Source organism: Gadus morhua, chromosome 18, assembly GCF_902167405.1.
Source record: "Gadus morhua chromosome 18, gadMor3.0, whole genome shotgun sequence".
Taxonomy (NCBI): Eukaryota; Metazoa; Chordata; class Actinopteri; order Gadiformes; family Gadidae; genus Gadus; species Gadus morhua.
Genome location: NC_044065.1, coordinates 18,300,272 through 18,325,185, shown reverse-complemented (window position 1 = coordinate 18,325,185; position 24,914 = coordinate 18,300,272). Strand labels below are relative to the sequence as shown.

At 44.9% G+C, this 24,914-nt stretch overlaps 2 protein-coding genes across 3 annotated transcripts in view; one reads left to right on the top strand and one right to left on the bottom strand.

Annotated features, from left to right (window-relative positions):
- Positions 1–7,864, top strand: part of LOC115531081 (rho-related GTP-binding protein RhoN) — a 22,392-nt gene extending 14,528 nt beyond the window's left edge. The window contains exons 4-5 of the mRNA XM_030340108.1: positions 4,715–4,849; positions 6,709–7,864. Coding sequence (XP_030195968.1) covers positions 4,715–4,849; positions 6,709–6,966 — 393 coding nt within the window. The 3' untranslated portion in view covers positions 6,967–7,864. The remainder of the gene's footprint in view (positions 1–4,714; positions 4,850–6,708) is intronic.
- Positions 7,865–14,987: 7,123 nt separating this feature from the next.
- Positions 14,988–24,914, bottom strand: part of LOC115530630 (breast cancer type 1 susceptibility protein homolog) — a 27,957-nt gene continuing 18,030 nt past the window's right edge. Inside the window, exons 16-22 of one of the 2 annotated variants that reach the window (XM_030339290.1) lie at positions 24,129–24,206; positions 23,867–23,907; positions 22,539–22,622; positions 20,709–20,766; positions 16,846–16,919; positions 16,615–16,714; positions 14,988–15,501 (exon numbers count right to left, since the gene is read on the bottom strand). In XM_030339290.1, coding sequence (XP_030195150.1) covers positions 15,407–15,501; positions 16,615–16,714; positions 16,846–16,919; positions 20,709–20,766; positions 22,539–22,622; positions 23,867–23,907; positions 24,129–24,206 — 530 coding nt within the window. In that variant the 3' untranslated portion in view covers positions 14,988–15,406. The remainder of the gene's footprint in view (positions 15,502–16,614; positions 16,715–16,845; positions 16,920–20,708; positions 20,767–22,538; positions 22,623–23,866; positions 23,908–24,128; positions 24,207–24,914) is intronic. The other variant, XM_030339291.1, reaches the window with a different exon arrangement.

The window sequence follows — 24,914 nt, the reverse complement described above, 5'->3', positions numbered from 1 at the left end:
ACATGCTCTGCTGTCCGTCTGTCTGTCTGAATGACTGTCTTCTGATGTTACCCAAGCCCACTTGTTGTTGTGCGAGACGGTTAGCTTTCTTTAACTCCCTGGGATTCTCTCTTACATCATATTATCTTCTAAGTCTGCCATTTTCTACCATTTTCTTAGAATTTAATCGCATTTCAGAGTACTGGAAATTAAGTCATCACTGCTAGCTTTAAAGGCCAACAATATGTACTCTCCACGCCGATATTCTTGGACTTTTGGTCGTGGCATTTGCTACATGCAATTAAGTAGTGATTGCTTAACGTAGCCAACCTAATCTTGAAGCTGCTATTGGCAGCTTCATGTGGTTGAACATGAACATTGAGAAGACGCACTATGATCGGTCCTCTGATTACCACCGGTACCCAAATAAAGCAGTCCTTTGAAGGCCAAACAAATGTCTAAAAAAGTGTGGGAACAACATGGGGAAGGAGAGTCCGCGCATTCTGCCGACATTCGTCCTTTTTTAAGTAAAATCAATCACGGTTGACATCATCAAAGAAGGCCCTTAAGACCTTTGGAGGGTTCCCATGTGAGAGGGGTCCGACTTGAACCCTGACCCTGCCAGGACCCCAGATGTTGTTGGCCTTGTTAGCGCCGATGAATACGGCCTTGGCACAATGCCCCCACCGCATTCCACAGTGACATGTCGAGATAAAGCCCGCCCGAAACCGCCAGCACAAAAACAATGGCCGACATCCCAGAGTTCACAGTGCTAAGGTGGTTTAAAACGAGCTGGTTAAGTAAAGACAGACCTAAAACGAACTGATGGCCTCTTGCAGCGTTGTATTCGTCCAAATCATCGTTACGCCGACAAATATATTTACTACTATATTTACTATATTAACACTCGAAATCTATTCAAGTGAAATGTAGTTGGCAGGAAGCTGCTGCTATTCTAGGTTCAAATCCCAATGTCTGCTCAACGGTGACTAAAGGAAGGCTGTTACCTGCTGGCATTGTTAACATTGCCCCATCTATACCTGCTCCATAACCATTACGTCATTCACTTTGTTAAAAACGGTCTGATAAAGTGAGTAATAGCAATGCTAAAATGAGTTGTAGCATCTTCCGACACAGACAATAGCATTTGCAGCTCTCTGCCTGGTAAAAATCAAGAGGGTGTGAGCTGCTATTCTTTGTAAGTGTTAGTGGGTGACGTCAACCCCTGTGGCCACTGTGAGCCAATCAGTGGGATACAATAACAGATGTTCGACGCCAGGCGCACTATATCCCAGAGATGTGATCTAGGTGTTTACAATTTGTAACTAGATTTTCTTCCTCAAATCTCACCCTGCACATCTCCATCTCTCAGCTTTTAACACATCACAACCCTCTCAGCCGCACTAACCGAACCTCCCACACACACACACACACGCGCGCACACGCGCACACACACACACACACACACACACACACACACACACACACACACACACACACACACACACACACACACACACACACACACACACAGATAGCACTTCAATGTGTGATCGCTCCAGTTCAATTTGTTTGTAGGTGTGCTGTGCATGCAAGCGTTTGTGCGTGTGTGTGTGTGCGCATGGGAACACGTGGGTTTCCAGATGCTTCACTATATGTCCCCTCGTTAAAGGTTCACATGCGGGGGCTTCCCCTCCAGCCGAATGGGCTGGGGGTCCATCTCTTAAACGTTTAAAGCGTACCAAAGCCATCCAATTTAACCCCTACCTGCTCCTTGTCGTGAATTCACGGTACGTTGCTGAGAAGAGAAGCACACACTGAATTGGTATTTCAATAAAACATGTGACTGAGGCTGTGCCACATTTTCATAATGGTGATTGACACATTGCCACAGCAAACAAAATCTAATAATTGTCACAACCGCCGTTGACCCAATGATGTCTGTGTCCAACGTCTGTGTCTCCTCTCTCCTTTCCTCAAAATAGGTGTTGACACCCTGTTCAAAGCAGCAGGGGGGGGGGAGTGGGGGGAGAGGGGTGGGGGGAGGGAGGGGAGTGCTTGGGTAATACATTCGGTTAGGTGATTATCTAAATAGCTTGGGAAAAACGACTTGTTGCTTTCCCTTCAAAGCGTATTCTCCTGGTTAACGTTCTATAAATGTGAGCAGTGAACATATTACAAAATAATGGGGCCTATTAAAGCCTAGGTTATAATTGGGTTATTCCATTTTATTACCAACTGAATGGGAACGACCAATGTTTCTTCTGTCAGTGCGGTTATAGCGATGGGAGGTTAGGCTACGGGAGTTCACCTGAACAGCGATGGACCTTGACCACACCTTTTGCGACACTTAAAAATCAGATTAGGCCTTGCTCTTAGATGACATGAACCGTGTAAACAAACCAACTATAATATTGCCCTTTAAATTGATAGTACCTATCTTTCTCCTCCTGATTCTGAGCTGGCGGTGAATACTGCTGCAGATTTGCGATTTTATCAACTGACAGTTTTTCCTACTCATTTCTACTGTGATATTTTAATAACACAAAAAGCAATCATACAATATCACGTAGGATTGCTGCGTGGAGGCCAGTGTCTATCAGATCCACCCGGCGGTCTGATTCCCAATTGGATACGGCAGAGCTTGTAGGCTACAATTTTCTGACGACACATGGCTTCCATAGTAGGAGAATAGGCCTTCTTCCAATTATCCAAAAGCAAATAGGTGGTTTAACATTTAGACTAGTGCTATTCACCCCAAGATAAATCACACAGTTGCTGTTGTGGGTGACAGATCTCCATGAAAGCAAAACACATTGCTACCTGTTTTACTCATGTTTATTCAATACCAACTGGTTATGATTGGTAGGGCTGTTTGGTATCTTTTGGCCTTGTTTAAACATTGAAATCGCTGATAAATACATTAGTTAAATAATATATAAAACTCTTCTTACTTCCCCCCCGTTGACACAGTGGTTTATTATGACGATCAATCGCAATCACAATGATGTGATCTGCACACCCCTATTTCAAACCACTCTAAACTATTTCCATGTTTGCGTGTTCCTAAACTCAGCCATACATACACTAGCTCTGAGAATTCTCATTTTTATTCTCCATAAGTATTTGAAACCTACTCTAAATTAAAAGAATCCCTCTCCCATAGAATGAGAGAGAGAAGTCGAGAACGAGAGAGGGAGACAAAGGAGCATAGTATCTTCAAAAATGAAGATATAGAAGCGATATGTTAAGAGATGGGGAAACAGTGAAATGGAGAAAGAGAGAAAATGGAAAGAATAAAAAATGAGAGCGAGAACCGAGATACACAGTGAGAATCAAAATAATAGAAAGCGTAAAGGATAATAAATAGAGGTAGTTAAAGGAAAAAGAAAAGGAGAGAGAGGGGGGGGGGGGGGGGAGCGAGCCTTTGGTTTCCCAGAGTGCACTGTGGCAGTTGTGCTCAGTGGCATGCTTCATGCTGTTGTGTGAGTAGCAGGTTCTGTAGACACCCCCCCCCCCCCTCACTCGCTGAACTGCTGCCATTATGACTCATTGTGTTCGGACCTGTCGCGCTCCACTCTGTTTCACAGCAGACAGGTTCTCGACACATGGTACTCTGAAAGACTGTCGGTCATCTAAAATCATCCAGCTCCCATCGTTTCTCCACACTCTAGGTGCTCGTGTTTACTGACCATGGCCGCCTCCTCCTCCTCCTCCTCCCACCATCGCATTTCTATCTTGTCAAGCATTTTGTTTTGTCGTTCTTTCACAAAGTTCTACCCAAAGGGAAGCAAGTTTCCAATCTCTCCCACTCGTGACACACACACACACACACACACACACACACACACACACACACACACACACACACACACACACACACACACACACACACACACACACACACACACACACACACGCGCACACACACGCGCACACACACACACACACACGCACACACCAGACATGATGAGGACCGTAGTTAGCATCTCATGCTTACGATGTGTTTTGAGAGGCTAGCAAAGTGCCAAGGTTGGTATCGGCTGCCAAGGAAGCTTGTTGTTCACCATCGCTCTCAGATAGCGTTCTCAGCTAGCCTCGCTCCCCACTGCGCTCGCACTGTACTGAATGGACGGCAGCATGCTGCGCCACTAACACGGTACACAGGATGGGGTTTCACGGAGAGACACAGGAAACCTAACCTCACAGAGGTCTGCATGTCGGCAGAGAGACGAAGGGGCAGAATAAATCACTGCCCTATGAAGCCAAATCCAAATGCCATGCAGAAAGACCGAACACAAGTGGAGCAAGGATATTTCTTAGCACGTAATATTAGAAAGGGGGTGAAAAATAATAATAAATCATAGAAATGTGATTATAATAACTCATGATTATGTATTTCTTCTTACCCGTAGCCAATTTTTTTTCCTCAAATGTGCATTTATTAGTGTTCAACTTTCATTCACATTACAGGTAAAGTTTGTTGTTATGACGTAGCTATTATTAACATTCAGCACGGGCAAAACAAGTTAAAAATACAGACACGTATCCTCAGGGAACAGGTAGGGTATCGGGGCATCTGACCGACATTGGGAATCGAACACAGAAACTTCTGGCCTGAAGTTTCTGTGTTCGATTCCCAATGTCAACAATCCCCTGCCCCTCTTTGGTGACCTGTGGGATGGGATCCTTTGTTCTACTGCGTATTGATGCGTGGTTCTGTTGCCCTCCACAGTGGCAGGGGGAGACCCAGGAGTTCTGCCCAAGTGCCAAGGTGGTGTTGGTGGGCTGCAAGCTGGACATGAGGACCGACCTGGGCGTCCTGAGAGAGCTGTCCAAACTCAGACTCATCCCGGTCACCCACGAACAGGTGAGACCCGCTCTCGCCCCAAACATGACAGAGTGAGACGCCACCGTGGCCTCTGTGATCTGCCTCAGAATCAGAAGCAGAGTTACTTTTATCGCATGTTATAGTACCCAAGTACACAAGAGTTCAATTCTTAGGCTTGGTTCCTCATAGCACACTGCCACATAGCAGCAACAATACAAGATAAAATAAAAATAGAGATAAGTAAAAATAGATAAGATGAGATAAAAAAGTGAGAAGTAAAAATAAGTAGCAGCATCAATAGATCACAATAATAATAATTATTAATTAATAAATAATAAATAAATATCCTCCTTCAGATGAGAAACGGGATATGACAAGAGGATGGACTGACAGATGTGTATTCATAGATCAGGTTTTCTAGTCTGGATAACGAGACTACTTAAGGAGGACACGTTGACAAAGTTAGAAGTACTATTTCTGCTTATGTCCGCCCACTCGACCTTGTGTGCCTGTGTGCTGTTAAACTACAAATATCAAGATGTGGGCCTTGTGAAGCTAGCTGATAGGAGAATAAGCCTCTAGTAGAATAAGCCTCTGATTGAACCTAATGAGCAGGTTATTACAATAACCCTCCCTGATTGGCTGACATGGCTGCCAGTTATCACAATAACCCTCCCTGATTGGCTGACATGGGTACCATTTATTACAATAACCCTCCCTGATTGGCTGACATGGGTGCCAGTTATTACAATAACACTCCCTGATTGGCTGACATGGTTGCCAGGCGATGTCACTTACGCCAAGTCACTTGGCACCAATTTGTGCCAATCAGAACACATAATTTGCATAACCTGTTGGCAGCTACCTGTTAACTGGCTCTTGAGTTTTGATTTACCAAATCACTATTTTTGGGTTCCACAGGCAATGATGTGGTTGAAGAAATATATGAGAAACGGGACAGTGTAGACACTATGAAGATATATATTTAAACAATACCAACAATCTCTATCTAAGATGAATGCAAGATATCTTTCTACATGATCTTTATATTATTACTGGCTAGTTACAAAAAAACATGAATGATAGAAGAATCAGAAGAATGAAAGGGAGTGAAATGATGACAGTGTGTTGAAACAGAACCAATGCTTCTCATCAAGGAGGACGCTCATACTTACCCCTCTGTTTAGTGCTTGCCGTCATGGGCGTTGAATATTTCATCTCTGTGTTAAGAGTCTCAACTTTAATAGCTTTTAAAGAATGCACTGCTTGCAAACAAGCGGTCTGATATGTTGTAATTAGAGATGAATGGGAGTACATATTCTACTTATAGAAGTGACATAATACACTTAAGAGCATTGTACACATGGGGCTCCTAATGCCCTCCTCTGCCTGAAGGGATGTATCCATGGGAAACCATCTAGCCATTGGAGATGCTTTACACTCGGGGGAACCGGGAGTTTAACACGATGGATTACGGATCAAACATGAATGTTTAAACCATTTTTAATGAAGAAATAGGCATCATTATGCACACACACGCGTTTGCACACACACACACACACACACACACACACACACACACACACACATGCGCAGTCATAGAAACACACACACACACACACACACACACACACACACACACACACACACACACACACACACACACACACACACACACACACACACACACACACACACACACACACACTGTTCAATCCTAAAGATGTTTATGAATCAGGGTTTTTTTATCAACATAAATTAGATGCATAATAGGAGTAGGAGGGATGAGCTGTGAATGCGTAACACAGCCTCTGAAACCCTTCTACCGCCGCAGCGTTGACCTTCCCAGTGTTGACGTGTCTCTAACATGACTCCTCTGTCTCCGCTGCGTCCTGAAGGGCACCAGCCTGGCGCGGCAGATCGGCGCCGTGGCGTACGCCGAGTGCACCGCCAAGTACTCTGAGAACAGCGTGCGCGACGTCTTCCACGTCACCACCCTGGCCTCCGTGGCGCACCACCTCCGGCCCCCGCTGAAGCGCTCCGGCTCGCGGCGCGGCCTCAAGCGCGTCTCCCAGCAGCCGCCACGGACTGAGCTCCACGAGCGGCCGCCGGCGACCGGCCGCAAGGACCGCGCCAAGAGCTGCGTGATCATGTGACGGGGGCTCGCAGGAAGCGGTCGTAGGGAGAGGAAGGAGAAGGAGACGAACGGGACCGAGCCGCCGCACACATTGAACTTAATTTATTGGTTTACCTTGGTCAATTGTTTGCACACTGCGTTCGAGGACAATGTGAAACGCAAAAAAAAGAACTAAACTACAGATGGACGCCTGAGTCTGAGGACGATGAGTCCGTCGACGGCGATGCTTTCATGGTGACATTTTTGTTTGGTGTGTTTTTGTCAGGGAACGCCTTCACGGTTGCGGTATGCAAGTGTATAGCTGTGATTATTTTCGGACCCGACCCTGAGCACATGGGCAAAACAAACGCAGACGCTAATGGGTTTGCAAACTGATGGGTTTGCTCGCACAGGAGGTGGCAGGTGAACAGTTAAGAGAATGTTTGGGGGAGGCGGTGTGGGCGTGTGAATGTAGTAAGGCTGGATTAAAAGAGGACTTTGTTTCAGGGTGGCTCGAGTTCAACTAGTTTAGGACGAACCAGTCTTGATATTTTGTAATATCATGTCCCTACAATGGCATCAAATCCTCTGCTGAAGGAAAAGCAAGAAAAAGCACAAGGAGTTGTTATCAGCACGGCTGTTAAAGAGTCAGGGAGTTAAAGTGTTGTGGCGCTTTGTTTAAAGCGTGTTCAAAAGGAAAAAAATACAATGCAAGGAAGGGCCTGGTAGACAACCGCTACTCAAATTTTTCTAAAACCGCAAGTGCTTTTTAAAAACTGGAAATTAAGTATTTACTCAAAATGAGGACACTTAAGTGTTGTGAAATGAACTACACTGGAAGGTCAAAGTTGAAGATGGGAGGTCGTATCAACTGTAACACTGTACATGAAACGCCGAAATAAAGGGATCTCGCTCTGCTAAATGTATAAAAGCCTCAATATATAGTCTTTCTTTGATGTCTACCTTCATTTCAACCTGGTATTTTCAGATGGTTTCTAACAAAATGACATTTGATTGCACAAAAAAACAATTGGATTTCGGTTGAACAGTTTCACTGTAAAATAGCTATTTTCCTGTAAGAAATAAATTATGTTTTCCGAGGGAGAGAGAGAGGCAAAATGCTAAGATACCTCCTGGGGGTTTCTGCTTTTTATAAACACTAAGCAATGCTTACACTTCGAGAAAACAAGACAGACCTTGAAAATGTCTTGTCACATTGACAAACAAAATATCTGAATTGATTACAGTGAGCAACTATTGTATAAGTACATCGTTGTACTAAGAGATAAGGTGATAACTATTAGTGAAAGAGTTTCATTTTTAACAGTGCAACTAACTTTCAACATCGAACATAGAAAACAAAAGATTTGTTATTATCAGTTATTTACAAATGTTTATGTATATATATATATATATATATATATATATATATATATATATATATATATATATATATATATATATATATATGTGTATATATATATCCATTTATATATGTATATATATATAGATATATAAATGGATATACTATATATGTACGATAAATACTATATAGGCCATTGAATTCATACATCAATAATATATATTCAAAAAGTAAAATATCAAAAGGGCATTATCGCTCAAAGTATGTGACTGATTCTCGGGTTGTCCCAGAGGACACCTTTTCCATCGACTGCACTTAGCTAGCTCTGAGCGGTGGCGAACTGACATGTCACACAACCACCACAAACCCGGGGTGGCAGCTAGTGTGAGGTCACAGCACCGCCAGCGAGATGAGTGCAGACCCCCGACCAGCAGGGAGGTCTTCATGGATGGCTCAACGCTTTTATTTATTCGCTTTGTTCAACCCCTCCGGCAGTTTGAATCATTACTGGTAGAGGAGAGACGTTCTCTATAAAACTGACATTTTGAATGAACCGAATTGGGCCAAAGGGATTAAAATACAGTGAGGAATATAGTCGCTGAATGTAAGAATAATGAGCTCAGGGAAAATGTTTTCTCAACTAGATTGAGTGAGACGGAGTAGACGAGAGAAAGAGATACAGAGAAAGAGGGAGAGTGAGAGTGAGAAAGAAAGAAAGTGAGAGACAGAGTGAGAGCAAAAGAGAGTGAGAGACAGAGTGAGCGAATATATATATATAAAGGAGAGGGTGAGAAAGAGCAAGAGACAGAGTGAGGAAGAGAGTGAGAGACAGAGTGAGAGTGAGAAAGAGAGTGAGAGACAGAGTGAGGAAGAGAGTGAGAGACAGAGTGAGAGTGAGAAAGAGAGTGAGAGACAGAGTGAGGAAGAGAGTGAGAGACAGAGTGAGAGTGAGAAAGAGAGTGAGAGACAGAGTGAGCGGGAAAGTCCCATCTCACCAAAGTGTAACCCTTTATGCTCTGTTGTCGGTTTGTGTTATAATGCTTCACATTCGCAGACATGCTGAATATGGTATTTCTTTTGCCTACATTTCCCATTCTTTGAGTAAACCGGTTCAATCACGCAAACGGAGACGGCTGGCCGGGAGACCACAGCGAGCCACGCGGCTACTGGGTCGTTGGCGCCTGCTTTGGGATCAAACTGGCCAGTTTGATTGCCGCAGAGGACACAAATGATGTCACGTTGCAGTCATTTTAGCCTTGGGCAGAAAGCAGCGGCGACATGTTGAGCTTGTCCTTGTTGCCATACGAGAGCTACTGCGACAAACCACTCAACAGAGACAAGGCTGGAGGGGTTCACAAGAGATAGCACCACATCTCTACCACTGATGCTCCTTTAATAATAGGTAATATGTAATGCTAAAAAATGTACCCACATGTTCCATCTGGACTCCTGTCTTATCTGTAAACCTATTCTGCAAAGAGCAAGAGCAGAAAAGAGCAGAAGAAAGAAAGATTTCTGAAATGAACAACCCCGAAGAATGGACCTCTGTGCATTGTTCAGCACCTGTGGTGTCGAGCTACGATAATGCCCTGTGTGCGCATGTGATGGACAGGCCTGATTGGTCAGAAATGAGCCGGGAGTGGTATGCATCTGAATGTTCCCATACAGAGGCAGGCACAATAAGAACAGGTATTCTCATACAGCACTCCTTTCACATTGCTCCTCCTTATGATGGAATGCTATCGCTGTTTGATGAATCATCTGAACCAAAATGCACAACACAATTTCTTATGAAACTATTCTGTTGTCCAGAAGGTGCTAATTATCCAAGGGTCTTATGAATTGTAATTTATGCATTGGGTATTGTTAGTTTAAAGAAGCAGAATATTAGGATGTATCTAGAGAACCTCTTTAATCACAGCCAGGCTTTATCCATATTAGGACGAGCAAATAAAGTTGAGCTTTCTGGTAGAAAAGAAGACAGTGAATTGATGAGCTTGTTAGACGGCATAATGAGAATATGAGATGTCGAGGGTTGGGATGTTCCCCATGCGTCAGTGTATCGGCCATTAGTGCCACAGAAACACACTTAACACCCGGCCTGGCCGTATCTCACTTTAATCCCGAAGAGGAAGAGATCAGTGTCCACTTTAGTCTCAAACCTCCTGCAACTTTAATAGCTTCTCCTGACTCCCGAAAGCACATACAGCTTCATCGTAGTCCTCGGACAAACCTCAGAAGACACTTACAAGTATTAATGTATTAAGCTTTTATTATCTATATATATATATATATATATATATATATATATATATATAATATATATATGCATGCTATTATAGGCTGATGAACCCAAAAAAGCATACGGCATTCGGCTGATCTGAGACCGCCAACAAAATTTGTTTCATAATGAGAGATACACAATGGCAAATGGCTGTGGTGTCAGAGAGAGAGCACTTCATTAAACATGTAGAGGCCATTTAAACAAAATGTAAAATTGAGGACATTACACAGAAATGCCTTCAGCGCACCACAAAGGGCGACCCCCTCTGTGCTTCTGTTTCCTCTGAGCGGCCATGAAGGCCGCAGCTGCAGCCGCTTAGGACAAGAAAGTCTGCCTATACACACACACACACACACACACACACACACACACACACACACACACACACACACACACACACACACACACACACACACACACACACACACACACACACACACACACACACACACACACACACAGCCCATTCAATGACAGATTTCTTTTTAGTATCAACATTTTAACTGGCAGATGAAAGCACAAATAAAGGTTGTTGCTTTTCGTAGTAAAGACTAGTGTTGCACAAGTGTGTGTGCGCGTGTGTGTGCAAGATGTCTTTGGACTGCTGATTAGCCAGGTAGCCCCAGGTTAGTGGTTTAGAGAGTACCTTCGAGTAGGTTTGTTGAGGGGCCATGACTTAACATTGGGGTTTTTCATAACTTTGAAAGTTCTGTCATTTAGTCGATCCTAGCGGAGCTTGTGTTGGGGTCACTGGGCAGAAGCCAATGGGAGCCATCGTAAGTTGAACACTGCAGAGGCCGAGAAGGATTTTCAGGCTCTGGAGAACACAATGTGAGAGCTCAAAAAATATTTATTTGGTTTAAGCTTTACATGCAGATTGTTAAGGTTGTATTAACTATTCCTTAGCCTAGGGACCCTGTATCAGTCTATTTGTGTTGATTTGAGTTAAATGACCTGTCAGTAATTAATCCTGAAGCGATTTGTAATTATGTGGAGACATTGTTGTGCTTGAAACTATTACAGCATTTTCATGCAAGACACGGTAAATGGGCGTTTATACATTTATTCAAAAAAAGTTTAGTGGAAGCTCAATCATTTGACTTGCTAGCAGCAGAACTAGTACAAACATTGAATATAACGTAAGAAGTCGACGAATTTCAATGAAATATATATATACCAGTATATATATATAATATATTTCACAAAGTATATTGTATGCATGTGTGTATGTCAATTTTGGCCCCCATTGCACTTCTGATCATCCCTGGAAGGAGGGATCCCCCACTCTGAAGGAGGGATCCCCCACTCTGCGTTCCTTCTCAAGATTTCTTCTTGCCCTCTTGGGTTAGGGTCAGGGGGGTGTCATAAACAGACTGTTAAGCCCTCGGACGCTGTACCTGTGAGTAAAAGCTATACAAAGAAAATGTAATTCAATTTAATTGAAACAAAACGTGTTAGGCATGTGTCACACTTAAGTTTAACTTTTAGGGATCTCAGTTATAAGTACAACATGAGGCATTGATTAACATACATAACATACCAGTGTGTTCTACTGATGAGATGGTAATATAAACCAGGCTATGTTCTAATAATGCAGTTATTCATTAGTAGGAATACCTTGCGAAAGCACTTTATTAATTACTTACACCTGCAGTAACCATTTTGCCTGTCAGTAAATAACCACTAGGCTACTTGTGGAATTCTCTGTTCATTGAAACATTTCGATCCTGATGTCTCTGGTTGCTAGGAGCTATCAATCTGCAAGAGCGTGTTTCTGCTCTTGATTTCACCATGGGGGGTGCACGGCTGCCCAGCGGCGGTGCAACTTAAGAAGAATGCAACTTTGCTCATCATTTGAGGTGGGCACACACACATACACTCGATAAGCGAGCGATCCAGAGGTAGAAACACTGTTCCATGCTCCTTTCCCACATACAATGTTCACACAGAAACATCTTCCACTATAGGTCTGGAGCCAAACTTTGAGATCTGTTTCCAAACACAGGTTAACCAACCATGGGATTCTTGCAAAGGTAAGGTAATGTTGTATGCATTGATTATTTAATTGATTATTCAAATTATTATATTATATATTATTATTAAACATTTGAGTCAACGGTAAAAATTTGAATAATCAATTAATGATTATGTCATTAATGATCTGTGGCAGAATGCATTTCGGCCTATTGGTCAAATGATTTGACCAATAGGCCTAAAGACCTTCTGCCAGACATCACCCAAAGAAGGACTCAATCTGTCTTTAATAACCCCTTACTTAGTATGAATATTGGTTTTCTTGAAGATATTGTGAAGTTTGTTAATGTATTTTTGTGTGAAATTATACATGAAAAAACAATGATGTAACAATCATCGAAGTTACAGTAAAAATATATAATTGAGTCATCATATGAAAAGACCTGGAGTTTGATATGGCAAAACATGTGGTGAGACTGCATTCCTTATTGGATTGAAGCAACGCCTCTACTCGAAGAGCAGGATGGTATTTCATGCTTCCTTCACTCACTTCCTTCACTCTATGTTATGTCATGATTCCTTCACTCATAGCTAGGTCCTACATCCTCTCCTGTCCACTGGAATTAAACCACAAGACTCAGCAGGCAGGAAAGAAACAAAAAACTGCACAAGGCACACATCTGGTATCATGTCAGCGCCTCGTGCCAAAGATCGGATAGGGAACAGCTTTGCTTTGACCTGCTTGTTTTATTTATTTATGGTTCACTAAGATGTGCAGCTTCTGGCATGAGAGTTCAAGCATGTTTGGTTTGTCAAAGGCATGAATTAGTAACACTTGCCGGTTAAACAGATGTAGGCCTGTACACGCAATGCAACCTTTAAGGCAAAGAATAAAAATACAAGCATCTAAATAAATACAACCAGCTAGTAAACAAAAGCATTTTTCACTTTATCTCAGGGACATTTTGAAATGAAACTATGGTTCTCAGCAGACATTCTCCCAGCAATCATTCAGGCTAGGCCTGTGTTGCCTGATCCATCACCTAATAAATAAGTAACACTGAACTACGGTGTCCCTCCCAATATCAGGCCCTTAGTTGGAAGAGACAATAGAATGCGGTTGGATACCCGGTGTTTATGGATACTAACGTGCAGTCATTCAAGCAGACGTATGGGTAAGAACACAATTTAGGGATTTTAGCCATTGTCAGCAGCACTACGAATAAACCTGCATCACTACACTTCCACAAATCGTTCTAGCTGTCCAAACAACACTCTGCTTCGGTTGAGGCTGGGCTAGCATCATGCATTATTAAAGTGGCCATGTTCTGGGAAATATTAGGGGCCACTTCTGGGCATAGCTGGGTATTGTATGTTTAAGGTTCCAGCCAGAGGTAAGGTTATCACATCCTGCACTAACGTTATTCACTAACGTTGCTGAGCTCGCTAAGCATCAACAAAGCTCTGGAAACACTCGATGAGGGGTTCCCAAACCTTTGCCATGTCGTGACCCACATGCGGGGGTATTTTGGGCCCAGGTTCCGTCCAACAACCGCCATTAAAATCATAAAAAGGTGAGACAATGGGTTCTATATTGTTGAACCACCGACAGCAGTTGTCTAGTTCACACGTGATGCATTTCACATCAAATAGGATTAAGCAATTGTATTTAATAGTAATAACATAGTAATTATATCATCATATCTTGGTTCACTATGTGAGTTGTACCGTAAATTAGAAACTTTGGCAGTTCGTCATTAGAAAGCAAACCAACTTGTCATCTTCAGCTGGGAACAATGGACAGCGTGTCTTGCGGCTGTACTTTGTACTCCATTCATGAAGCAGTAGGAGCCGACATTTATTGGACATGAAACCTACCGATCATACTAGGTGTGCTTGTCGACTGTAACCAGTGCTGGCAGAGCAAGAGCAACGAGACAGAATCGGAAATGTTTGAGGTTTAACAGGGTCGGATCGGATCTATTAAAACACATGATTGTCAAACCTAAGTGTGGAGATAAAAAGAATCATACGCGTATGAATTTATTGCTCTAACAAGCGAGATCTTACGGCTGTCTGTCAATAAAAGATCGTAGACCTTTATCAGTTAGGTGCGATAGTAACTCCTGATGTTAATTATAGCCACTTGGGTGCCTCCATAACCATATTTTACCATTTTTTTAGTAGCCACACCACTCTGTGATAAAGGCCTTTTGTTGTCTGCTTGGAATTAATCAATGGCTCTGTCCTCTATTTAATTGGGGATGGATTAATAATTTGCCAGGGATGGCTTTGATCCTGTACTCTTATATTGACATGCAGTATCTGCCCAGAATATAGCACCCTCCGGCACCTTGAAGCACGGAGGTCTAAGCCACGTCATCACAGCCCCACATCTTGAAGTAAGGGCTCAAGTTATAGACAAAAAACAAACAGTAAATATCAGGAAGAACAAAGTCCCACTCTTTATTTATTAAAAAATAAATGCCTGAAAAGTAGGCATTAATTGCTCTGTGTTTTTGAATGAAGTAGTACTGCAAGCCAATTAATTTGTGGTCGAGGTGTGTACGTCCTACATTCATCATTTCACAACACACTTCTAGAATTATAATTTTTTACAAAAAAGAGGCAACAACATTTTACTGTTTTTTCTTTACAAATTTTAAAAAAGCCACTTTGAATTATTTACAGTGGTAAACCCAACAGGGGGAACTATGAGAGGGAGAGGGGGGCTCCACCTTTGGTGTTCCCAATGGTTTTGGAGGGTCAAAAGCCAGCCGAGGGTTCTGACTGTAGCTCTCCTAGAAAGTGCTGTTGAAAGGCAGGGCCCAGGCTATGGGGGCTCCACCTCCTCCCGGATCAGGCCCTGTAGTCGTCAGTGTTCTGGAGGGTGTAGGTCGCCACCGAGTCCAACAGCCAACCACGGTTCACAACTGTCGCTCTCCCATAAGAGGCTGAGGAGAGGAAAGGCACAGGATGTTCAAGTGAATCATCATCAGGCTAACGCTAACGGGTATAGCTAACGGGTATTGCTAACGGGTATTGCTAACGGGTATAGCTAACGGGTATAGCTAACCGGTATAGCTAACGGGTATAGCTAACCGGTATAGGGGCGGCCTCTAAACCATGCCCCGGGAAGGATCACAAAAGGTTGAGCATCCTGCAGAATCCTGAACCGGACCCTTTCAGGCAATATGACTCAAGGATGCATACAGCTAAGGTGCGTATATCGGGGTTTGATCCCAGAACCTTTGAGCTGGGAGATGAACACCCTACTACACTCTCTTTAACCTTAGGCTCCACCTGTGGCAAAGACCAAATATAGACACCTAATATGTGCAGAGCACAAGTTACAATATCTTAAGACTTAGCTGGTGGGCAAGAGAGGGAGGGATCCCTTACAGACAAGAGGGGATGAGATTCAGAGAGAGGCGGAGCGTGAGAGAGCCTTCCAGACGGATGACCCGGGCTCCGAGGGCCCGGGGAGGAGGCAGAAGAAAGGCAGCATCAAATATGCAGTAGCACAAATCACGATGCCCGAAGAGAGAAGAGATCCACTCCCTGGTCCTTTTGGAACTGCCAAGCGAGAAGCAGCTGCTCTCTTCCCTATAGGTCCCTCTACCTGGTGCAGAGCAGCTTGACCCCGACCGCCCACACTGCCACTCTCTCTAGTCTCACACCTCGGCCCTGTCCCCCGCGGCCTCTCACACCTCCACGTCGTGACTCTCACTCTTCCTAAAGACCCGTCTCGTCTCGGCAGCCAGAGGTGGATGTTTTGTAGCATCTTTGTAATGGTCTCGTTGTGCATCGCACGGTGTGTGTGTGTGTGTGTGTGTGTGTGTGTGTGTGTGTGTGTGTGTGTGTGCGCGCGCGCGCGCGTGCGCGCGCGCGCAACCGGGCTTATGATGCACAAGCAGACATAAACGAAGAACACAAACTAAATTCTGCATCCATTCTTCCAAAACCACCATCTACAATGATAACCATTTGCCTCAGAATAACCCCACTGTGAGGGAACTAGTGGGAGGCTGTATTTCTTCTAATAATTTTTTCAACATAAGGCTTACCGCTGGGTTTGGTTAGCGCCGTCTCCGTTCCTGGCTGTACAATAAGCAGCTGGTGGCAGTACTGGAGGAGGAAGAGATGATGCATGGGGATAATCAAATCCTTTGGAATGAGAATAGATTGCTGAATTATCAATGCAGTAAACACAATGCATTAAATGATTTGGCGCATTCAAAACGATATGACCGGACTATAGAACTATATGGATCCGACATTGGGAACGACAGGCATACCTTTTTACTGTCGAACTGCAGAGGGTCTTTCACAACAGCAGCACCACATAGCTCCACCATCCACTCCATTTGGTCTGGAAATACAGACAGACAGAAACCCATGAGACCAGAGAAATAACAATCAAAGACCGACAGAAACCGATAGGACCAAAGAAATAACAATCAAAAGTGATTGACAGTTTTCTCACACTCATTCATATCCTCCTTTCCACACATTGATGTGGGCGAGGCTTTTCATTCCGCTGTCAATTTCCTCTGAAGGTAGTGAAGCAGCGGTGAAGGGGTTAACGCAGACGAAAGCTGGACGTTTTATTTACGATTTAGACTCCATTCAGACTAATGGTGGACGCTGTAGATTGGAGCGAGAGAGAGACAGAGATGCTGATCAGGCTGATCAGAAGCATTAGGTACCCTGGACCAGACCTCACCACAGCACTTTCCCTTTCATTAAATCCCTACAGAAACACACACACTTGGTTTCATTCATTATCGTTTCTTCAGCTATTTATTTAATCAATGAAAATATCGACCCAATCTTATTCATACCAGTGCCCGCCACCGGCTCTGGACACAAATGTGAAACTAAATAATATCAAGGGAATACAATTGTCCAACCATTTAGTTTGCCCTTACAACAATGCCATTGGTTCTTTGATCAAACCCATTCAATTGTTCATAAATACACCTTTCCATGTACTTCGCCATTGTTTTCCCGCCCAGGTTATTAATAGGAAATATGACCAAAACAACAGTTGATAACTGCATCTCATAATTTCCTATTCGATTCACCCACATCGCCATCACCATACAATAGATGATAGCATGCTATAAAAAAGACCCACGCAATCAACCTCTTCAAGGCTTTAAATAAATCATGTAGAAGACTCCATCTTTGAGCCGGGCGCAGGGCAACGCCCCGCGGCGGCCATTAGACCAGCCACCCATTAGCCAGGCGCCATCGACCCCGGCCGGCGCCAGGGGTTCACACACACCGTAGGAGCCGATCGGGGAGCCTAGGGTGGGGGTCGGGGGTTGGCCCGGGTAGGTCTTACCCCCTGGAGAAATTGATCTTAAGAGATTCGACACTTCAGTCGAAATCAAGCTAATCCGTCTGCTCTCCCGGGACCAGGAGATGCTTTAAGTGGTTCTCTTGCGCTCGTCGGGATAGTGAACCTCACCGTGGCTTATTGGACCTGGGAGCCTTTGACACGATGCATATTTAATACGATTTCTATGTACTGCCGGTTAACCCGATTCAAACACGACTATAAAACGCCATTTACAATCATCTCGAGCTCTGACGTTGGTGAACCTACAGCTTTAGAAGCAGAGAGAGCAGCTTTTATTCTCACAACAGGTTATAACCCCCCCCCCTGTTTAGAAACAAGAACAAGGTCCAAAAGGCGACTGAAACACATAAAGACTGACCCGGACCGCACCGACTCACTTAAACTTCTTTCACAGTTCACACTCCCCGGCTGCCAATGCCCAACGCCATGGCAACCCCTTTGGAGCAGAAACACACTGCACAAAGAAATATCAAAGTCCATGAATCACCTCTGTGGTCCACACAGCGCCCATCCACCCACGCCCGCCGTACCCTGTCATTGTGTCTGCCAATACCTTCTCTAAATGACAGATGTTCAGAAGGGTTCTGGGCTTCCAGCTGTTATCGCAGTCCTTCCAAAGCCCTGTGAGGTGCTTTGAGTCTTTCCCCCCCCCCCCCCCCCGTCTCTCAGTTCAGCTTTGTTTTTGAATTTCTAGCGCTGTCAAACGCGTGGCGGGTTGCCGTCTATCAGGGTCCAGCAGAGTGCTCTGAACTCATTGAAGAGCGGGAATTATGAGGACGCAAAACATGTCTTTGAAGGTCCAACCACTCTCCCTCCAACTTGGGCCAGCTCTGTCTGTCTGTCTGTCTGTCTGTCTGTCTGTCTGTCTGTCTGTCTGTCTGTCTGTCTGTCTGTCTGTCTGTCTGTCTGTCTGTCTGTCTGTCTGTCTGTCTGTCTGTCTGTCTGTCTGTCTGTCTGTCTGTCTGTCTGTCTGTCTGTCTGTCTGTCGGGACCATTATCGGTTAGCATGCTAATAGAGTGGTTACCTCTTGGGTAGCATGCTGCCATGCATGTTATGATAATGGGAAGGTAGGCGCTATACACCTTGCTCATTGGGGATCGAACCCAAAACCATTGGACTGAGTCATACTCCCTAATCACTACACTGTAAAGACTATCAAACAGGACTTAAAGAATTCAAACCCAGTGTGCATCTTATATTGAGGCGCAACGGAGTCAAAATGATAAACACGTATAACTGGTTCTGAGAAAACAAAACCATAATGAAAACAGTCTCTGCCAAGTCAGAGCGTCAGGGGATGCAGTGAGCAGACGCTCCTTTCTCTTTCCCCTCCTCCATGCCGTTAGACTTCCTTCCACTCTGCTGAGCTCCAGCACGGTGGGACCCAGAGCCGGGCCCCCCGGGGCCCAGGGCCCTGTGCTGTCAGGCCCTATTCCCCCGTAGAACCGCTCTGCTTCCAACATCCACGACGGAACGGCCTGAGGCGCTCCCCGGGCTCAACCGGTCACCAAACCCAAGACCAACATGCGACCGGGCAAACAGAACAGCCTTTTTATGTTTTTTCTTTTTCTCCCGAGTGCCATCTCAGCTCATCTTTTAGCAATGCAAACTGGTACGAACAAGAGCATTATATAATATACGTGTGCGAGTAAAGCTATGAGCTAAGTGGGGCGTGAGCGGTGGAATGGTAGTGGGGCTGCTAGCTCGGGTCACTGCTAACCAGCAGGCTGCTAGTCTCGCAGAACCACACTGCCCCAGGAGGTCTGGGAAACAGTTTGGATCAGAACCGCCTACTTGTCGAGTCGAGGTCTTGATTGACATTCAAGCCAGACAAATCACCGAGCGTAATCAGGGAACAGTACGCCTGAGCTACGTCCTCAGTTCTCATTGGCCGTCAGTGACAATGATGACAGCCAATCAGAATCGTGTCTTGAGTTTCGGGGCCTGAGACTTGAGGCCCCCACTGACGGACATCATGGCAGAGCGGGATGAATGACCCCTGCCTGCTCCTCTTGACTGACGGGCCGGGTGGCACGAAGGGTTGACAGGACGGCATGTGGCTCAGGAGGTAGAGCGGGTTGGCTGGTAACCGGAGGGTTGCTAGTGCGAACCCCTGCTACTCCTGGCTGACGCTCGAGGTGTGTGCATGTGAGGCAATATTGTAAAGTGCTGGTTAGAAAAGCGCTGTATAAATGCTGTCCATTTACCATCGACCACTGCTCCCAGATTAAACAATGAAAAAAAACAAAAAACTGAGTGGCCGACACCAACGCAGCCAAAGCATCCATCTTGGAAGCTAAAGGCAGTACCCTTTGTTGCCCATAGACCACCAGACTCAAACGTCACCCTCAACATGATCCTTAGTATTGCTGTACTCTGACTCGTCTGTTTGTTGGGGGGGGTTCTGTGCGGGTGGTTTCTCAGTGGAAACGACAAACCTCATTTGTCTACTGGAGCTCAATTGGAAGAGCATGGCATTACCAGGACCAGGGTGATCGGGTTTGGTTCCCACTGGGGCCCACAAAAGGGCATCTTTTGAAATAAACACAAGGATTGGGGACCGGCTTTGTTTGCTCCGGAGATTGAGTGCAATTTAACAAGGGTATTGAAATTACTGTTATTACCAGACGAGGGACACACACACACACACACACGCACTAAGTGGATAGCTGACGGTGAGTCAGTAAAATCAATGGTATTCAACCGCTTCCCGTGCCTGACGTCAGCAGGTCTGTGGTCGTGCGGGTCTGGCGTCGCCTGAGCAGCGATCATGCAATCAACAGGCCGCTTACCTTTGGTCATGTCCGTGAAGGACCCCTGGAAGCAGATCTTGTAGCCCTTCATGAGGAGCTAGGAGGGAATAAACACAAAAGATTGACATTTACATTTAGGGGATTTTGCTGAGACTTTTATCCAAAGCGACTTACAACCATTCAATCACAAATTCACACACCAACGGCGGTGTCAACCACGCAGGGTGACAGCTAGCTCGTCGGGAGCAGTCAGGGTGAGGTGTCTTGCTCAGGGACACCTCGACACTCGACAGCTAGGAGGAGCCGGGGATCGAACCAGCAACCTTCTGGTTTCTGTCAACCCGCTATAGCTGCTAATAATAAGGAATACGGACGCTAGTGTTGTGAAATAACGGTTGGAATACAAAGATGTTATACTGTCCTTCACAGCAAGTGACAGCCGTAAACGGTATTGGTTTCTTTTTACATTTGAATCGGTTTTATTCATGTTATTTTAGGTGTAGTTTTTATGATTCCATCTCAGTGCCGTCACCAATCATCTGTATTACTAACCCGTTTAAATGAATAAATAATAACAAATAAAATATACATTTGTTGGTTGAATGTGGTAATGTTCTTGAAGTTGGGGGTTTAAAGTGGCAGAAAAAAAATAAAAATTGTAGATCACAGATAAAAAAAAATGTTTTGACACACATCTCCCCGCCCCACTGCATGTTGTTGTGACTCAGATATCAATCAATACTTTTATTTAGCCATTGCTTTTACTGTTGCACTTTAGTCATGAAAAAGGCAAAAGCAAAAAGGACTGTGGTGGCTTTTGAAGCCATGACTCACTAAAATAGAGATTCAAACTGCTTTTCCTGAGCCTGGCTGACGATCTAAGGGTAAAAAGCCTGGCGATACACATTTATTACACATTCTTTTATAAACAATAAAACTGCCAAACGGTGTGGGAGACGACGACGTGGGACTGGGGTAATTGTATTATCAGGATATAGCTTAAGAGTCGCCTTCTCCCTGCCCTTAAAAACCTCATTATAGATAAAGTGTTTATTTTATTTCTGATCTTGTGCCTAATGCATCCTGATAACGGATGAATAATGCAGCATCTAGCATCCAGCACGGGGCGAGGGAGGTAGGAAGACTGATGGGGGAGCGAAGGGAGAGAGAGAGAGGGAGAGAGAGAGAGCGCCGATCGCCCCAGTCTCCGTGTCCATCCATAAGGTTGAAGGCCCCGGGGGAGTTGGAAAGGTTTAACGGAAGAGTGGGCACAAAATGCCCAGGCCTGCAGATTTTTAATTTAGACAAAACAAGCTAACGTCCTTCAGGTGGTATTAGCTCCTGTAATTATTATCACATTGTGCGACACATTCATGTAAGGGTTTCTCTCTACCACACACACACACACACACACACACACACACACGGCGAGTTTCAATCACGGCGGAGCAGGTGACGGGAGGCGTTTAGGCATGGCCACCTGTCTGACATCATCCATGTGCTGGCCCTCTGATAAGACCGTCTCTCTCTCTCTCCCTCCCTGCTCTTCACTCCCCCCAACATTTCTGCTCCTTAATTCAATGAGCAGAGCCTGGGGATTTGTTTTGAAAGAGCAACTACACACCAGGTCAAAGATTTACTGCCATCTAAAGGTAAACAGTCGCCTAGCTGCTGAGAATTACTCATCGTTTCTTTATACTATAACTATTTAGAACTGGTCCCATTACAAAACAGATTGCTTGTGTAAGCTTTGGTTAGCACCAAACTATTGGTTATGAATCAAAAGATGGCCTCTCTACTGAATAGGCCCTCTTGTAAAACACAGTTGATGAGGTGAAGACGGTGCCGTGTTGTGGTGGAGGGACTCACGTCTTGGTCCCCAGTGCTGCGGGCCCTGAGGGGCCCGTGGTGGACGGCCCCGTTCACCACGTCTCCCCGCACCTCAAACGCACTCTGTTGGAAGACCAAATACACACGTCGTATCAATCGAGTTAAGGCGACGGTCCTATGACACAATAACAGCCTCAGATGACTTTATAGACCCACATCAGACGACGCCGGTTAACCCTGAGCCAATCAAAGTGAAAGTGAAACGTTATCGACAAATTTAATGGGAGGGGGAAACTAAACTCTGCTACACCCCCTCCACTTTTTGGACGGACGCCTACTTGCAGGTTGATCCGGTCTTTCGGAGGGCTGCAAAGGCCGGTCGAAGCTTTATGTAATTGTCACAAATGAGTCATTATGTCGGCTATTTATCTTATCCTAGTAGCTAGCTTTGTTGTGTACAGGGAATGGGTTAACCTAATGATTGTTAGAGCTTGGCATTTGGTTCTATGAACATCCTTCTGACAAATGTACTCATTGTAAGTCGCTTTGGATAAAAGCGTCTGCTAAATGCCCCAAATGTAAATGTTATAAAACCTATTTGGCAACAGTCAGGCAGGATTTTCTTTATTAATAAAGTCTGACAGTTGTTAAACAGATAACCACATCAGACGTATGATGTTGTGCCAAGTCAAAGTCTTAACTAATCAAACAAATCTATCCAACTCTATCAAAGTTTCTTTGCCATTGTAATCTTATTTATGTATAATGTAGGCCTTTGTCAAGCTGTGAATGCCTTTATTCAGCGCTTTGGGCCAATAAGGGCTTTGGGCCCAACACAAAATTTATTTCATTATGCCAACTATAGTTGGCTTAAAGACAACAAGGGGGTCTTTGGCCATGACATGTATTTAAGCAAAATACGAATAATATTAAATTATAATCTAACATAATTTAATTGTATGAGTTTAAAACAATTGAATAAAATATTCATAAAAAAAGATTTATTGATTGATCAATTATTTGTCGGCTGAATTTCCGAATCTCCGATTCCTTTCGGCCCGCGGCCCGGAGGTTGAGAACCACTAATTGATAGGCTGGAGGATGGCTTGGGACAGACGTGTTTCTCTAGGAGGTTCTTATACATGCAGATAGCGATAAGCCTCGTCCCCCTGGAGCAGCGCTTAGCCCAGGACTGGGCTTTGAGGGCGCTCAAACAACGAGTACAAACACATGAGCCTCAGGCGGTGAGCCCCGGGCCGAGTCTGGAGCCGTGCAGCCACATCACCCAGGCACAGCGATCCGACGGCGTGGGCAGGTATCAGCAGCACAGGAGCCCACCGCGCCACACAGACACACGCGACACGTACCTCGTCTAGCAGATCCCCCTGTTTGAAGCACTCCGAGATCCCTGCGGGGTTCCAGACAGAACAGAAGACAAGCAGAGCTTAACCCCGGCAACACAAACACCGCTGGATTATGCAGGAACAACCGCCGCCCCCCCAAGGACCCCGGTACGACAAGGCACAGAGGAGTGCCATGACACTTGGATAACAGCGTGTTCCAGACCTGTCGGCCGCAAGGGAGCGGTTGAACAGCACAAAACAAAAACAACTGAAAATCTGGACTCACACAGGAAACTCAACACCCACTTCCTGCCTGCGATGCCCAGGAAGTACTTCAAGGTACGCTCACACACCAGGTCCTCATCTGTGGGGGACGGACACACACACACACACACACACACACACACACACACACACACACACACACACACACACACACACACACACACACACACACACACACACACACACACACACACACACACACACACACACACACACGTTGCTTTTAAATGGAATTTAGGCAGCTTTGAGGGATAGAAATAAACTGGGTAGGCGGGGGGTGCATTTGTTTACATCTTCACCATTAGGTACATTCTGAAGTGTGTTACGGCTGAATGCATTTAGGAAGGATTACTGAATTCTGCTGACAGAAGCGACGGGTCTGCAAGAGGCACATGTCAAAGCAGGACACCATATCATCTGGTGCTAGGCTAGACAAAGCGAACCGGGGTGCGGCAGAGGAGAAAACAGCGGCTTTAGTGGGTCTCACAACGGGATAACTCTGGCCTTGTCCTTTAAATAATGAATGGGCAGTTACAAGCAGCAGGATGCAGGTCTTATCAAGTAGCTCATCAGGGAGGAGGATAAGGTTTCCGGAGGCAGCTGACCTTTGAAATATAAGGCAAGGCGGAGGACTGGCACAGAAGTGAAACGCCAGGATGGTGCACGAACACACACACACACGCAAAACGCTGACTATTAATGAGGGGAAAGCTCTGTAAAATAAAAGGTGTTCCGACTGTCGGCCTCCGTATGAGACCGTTTAGATTTCAGAGCTCTTCAGCTCGGG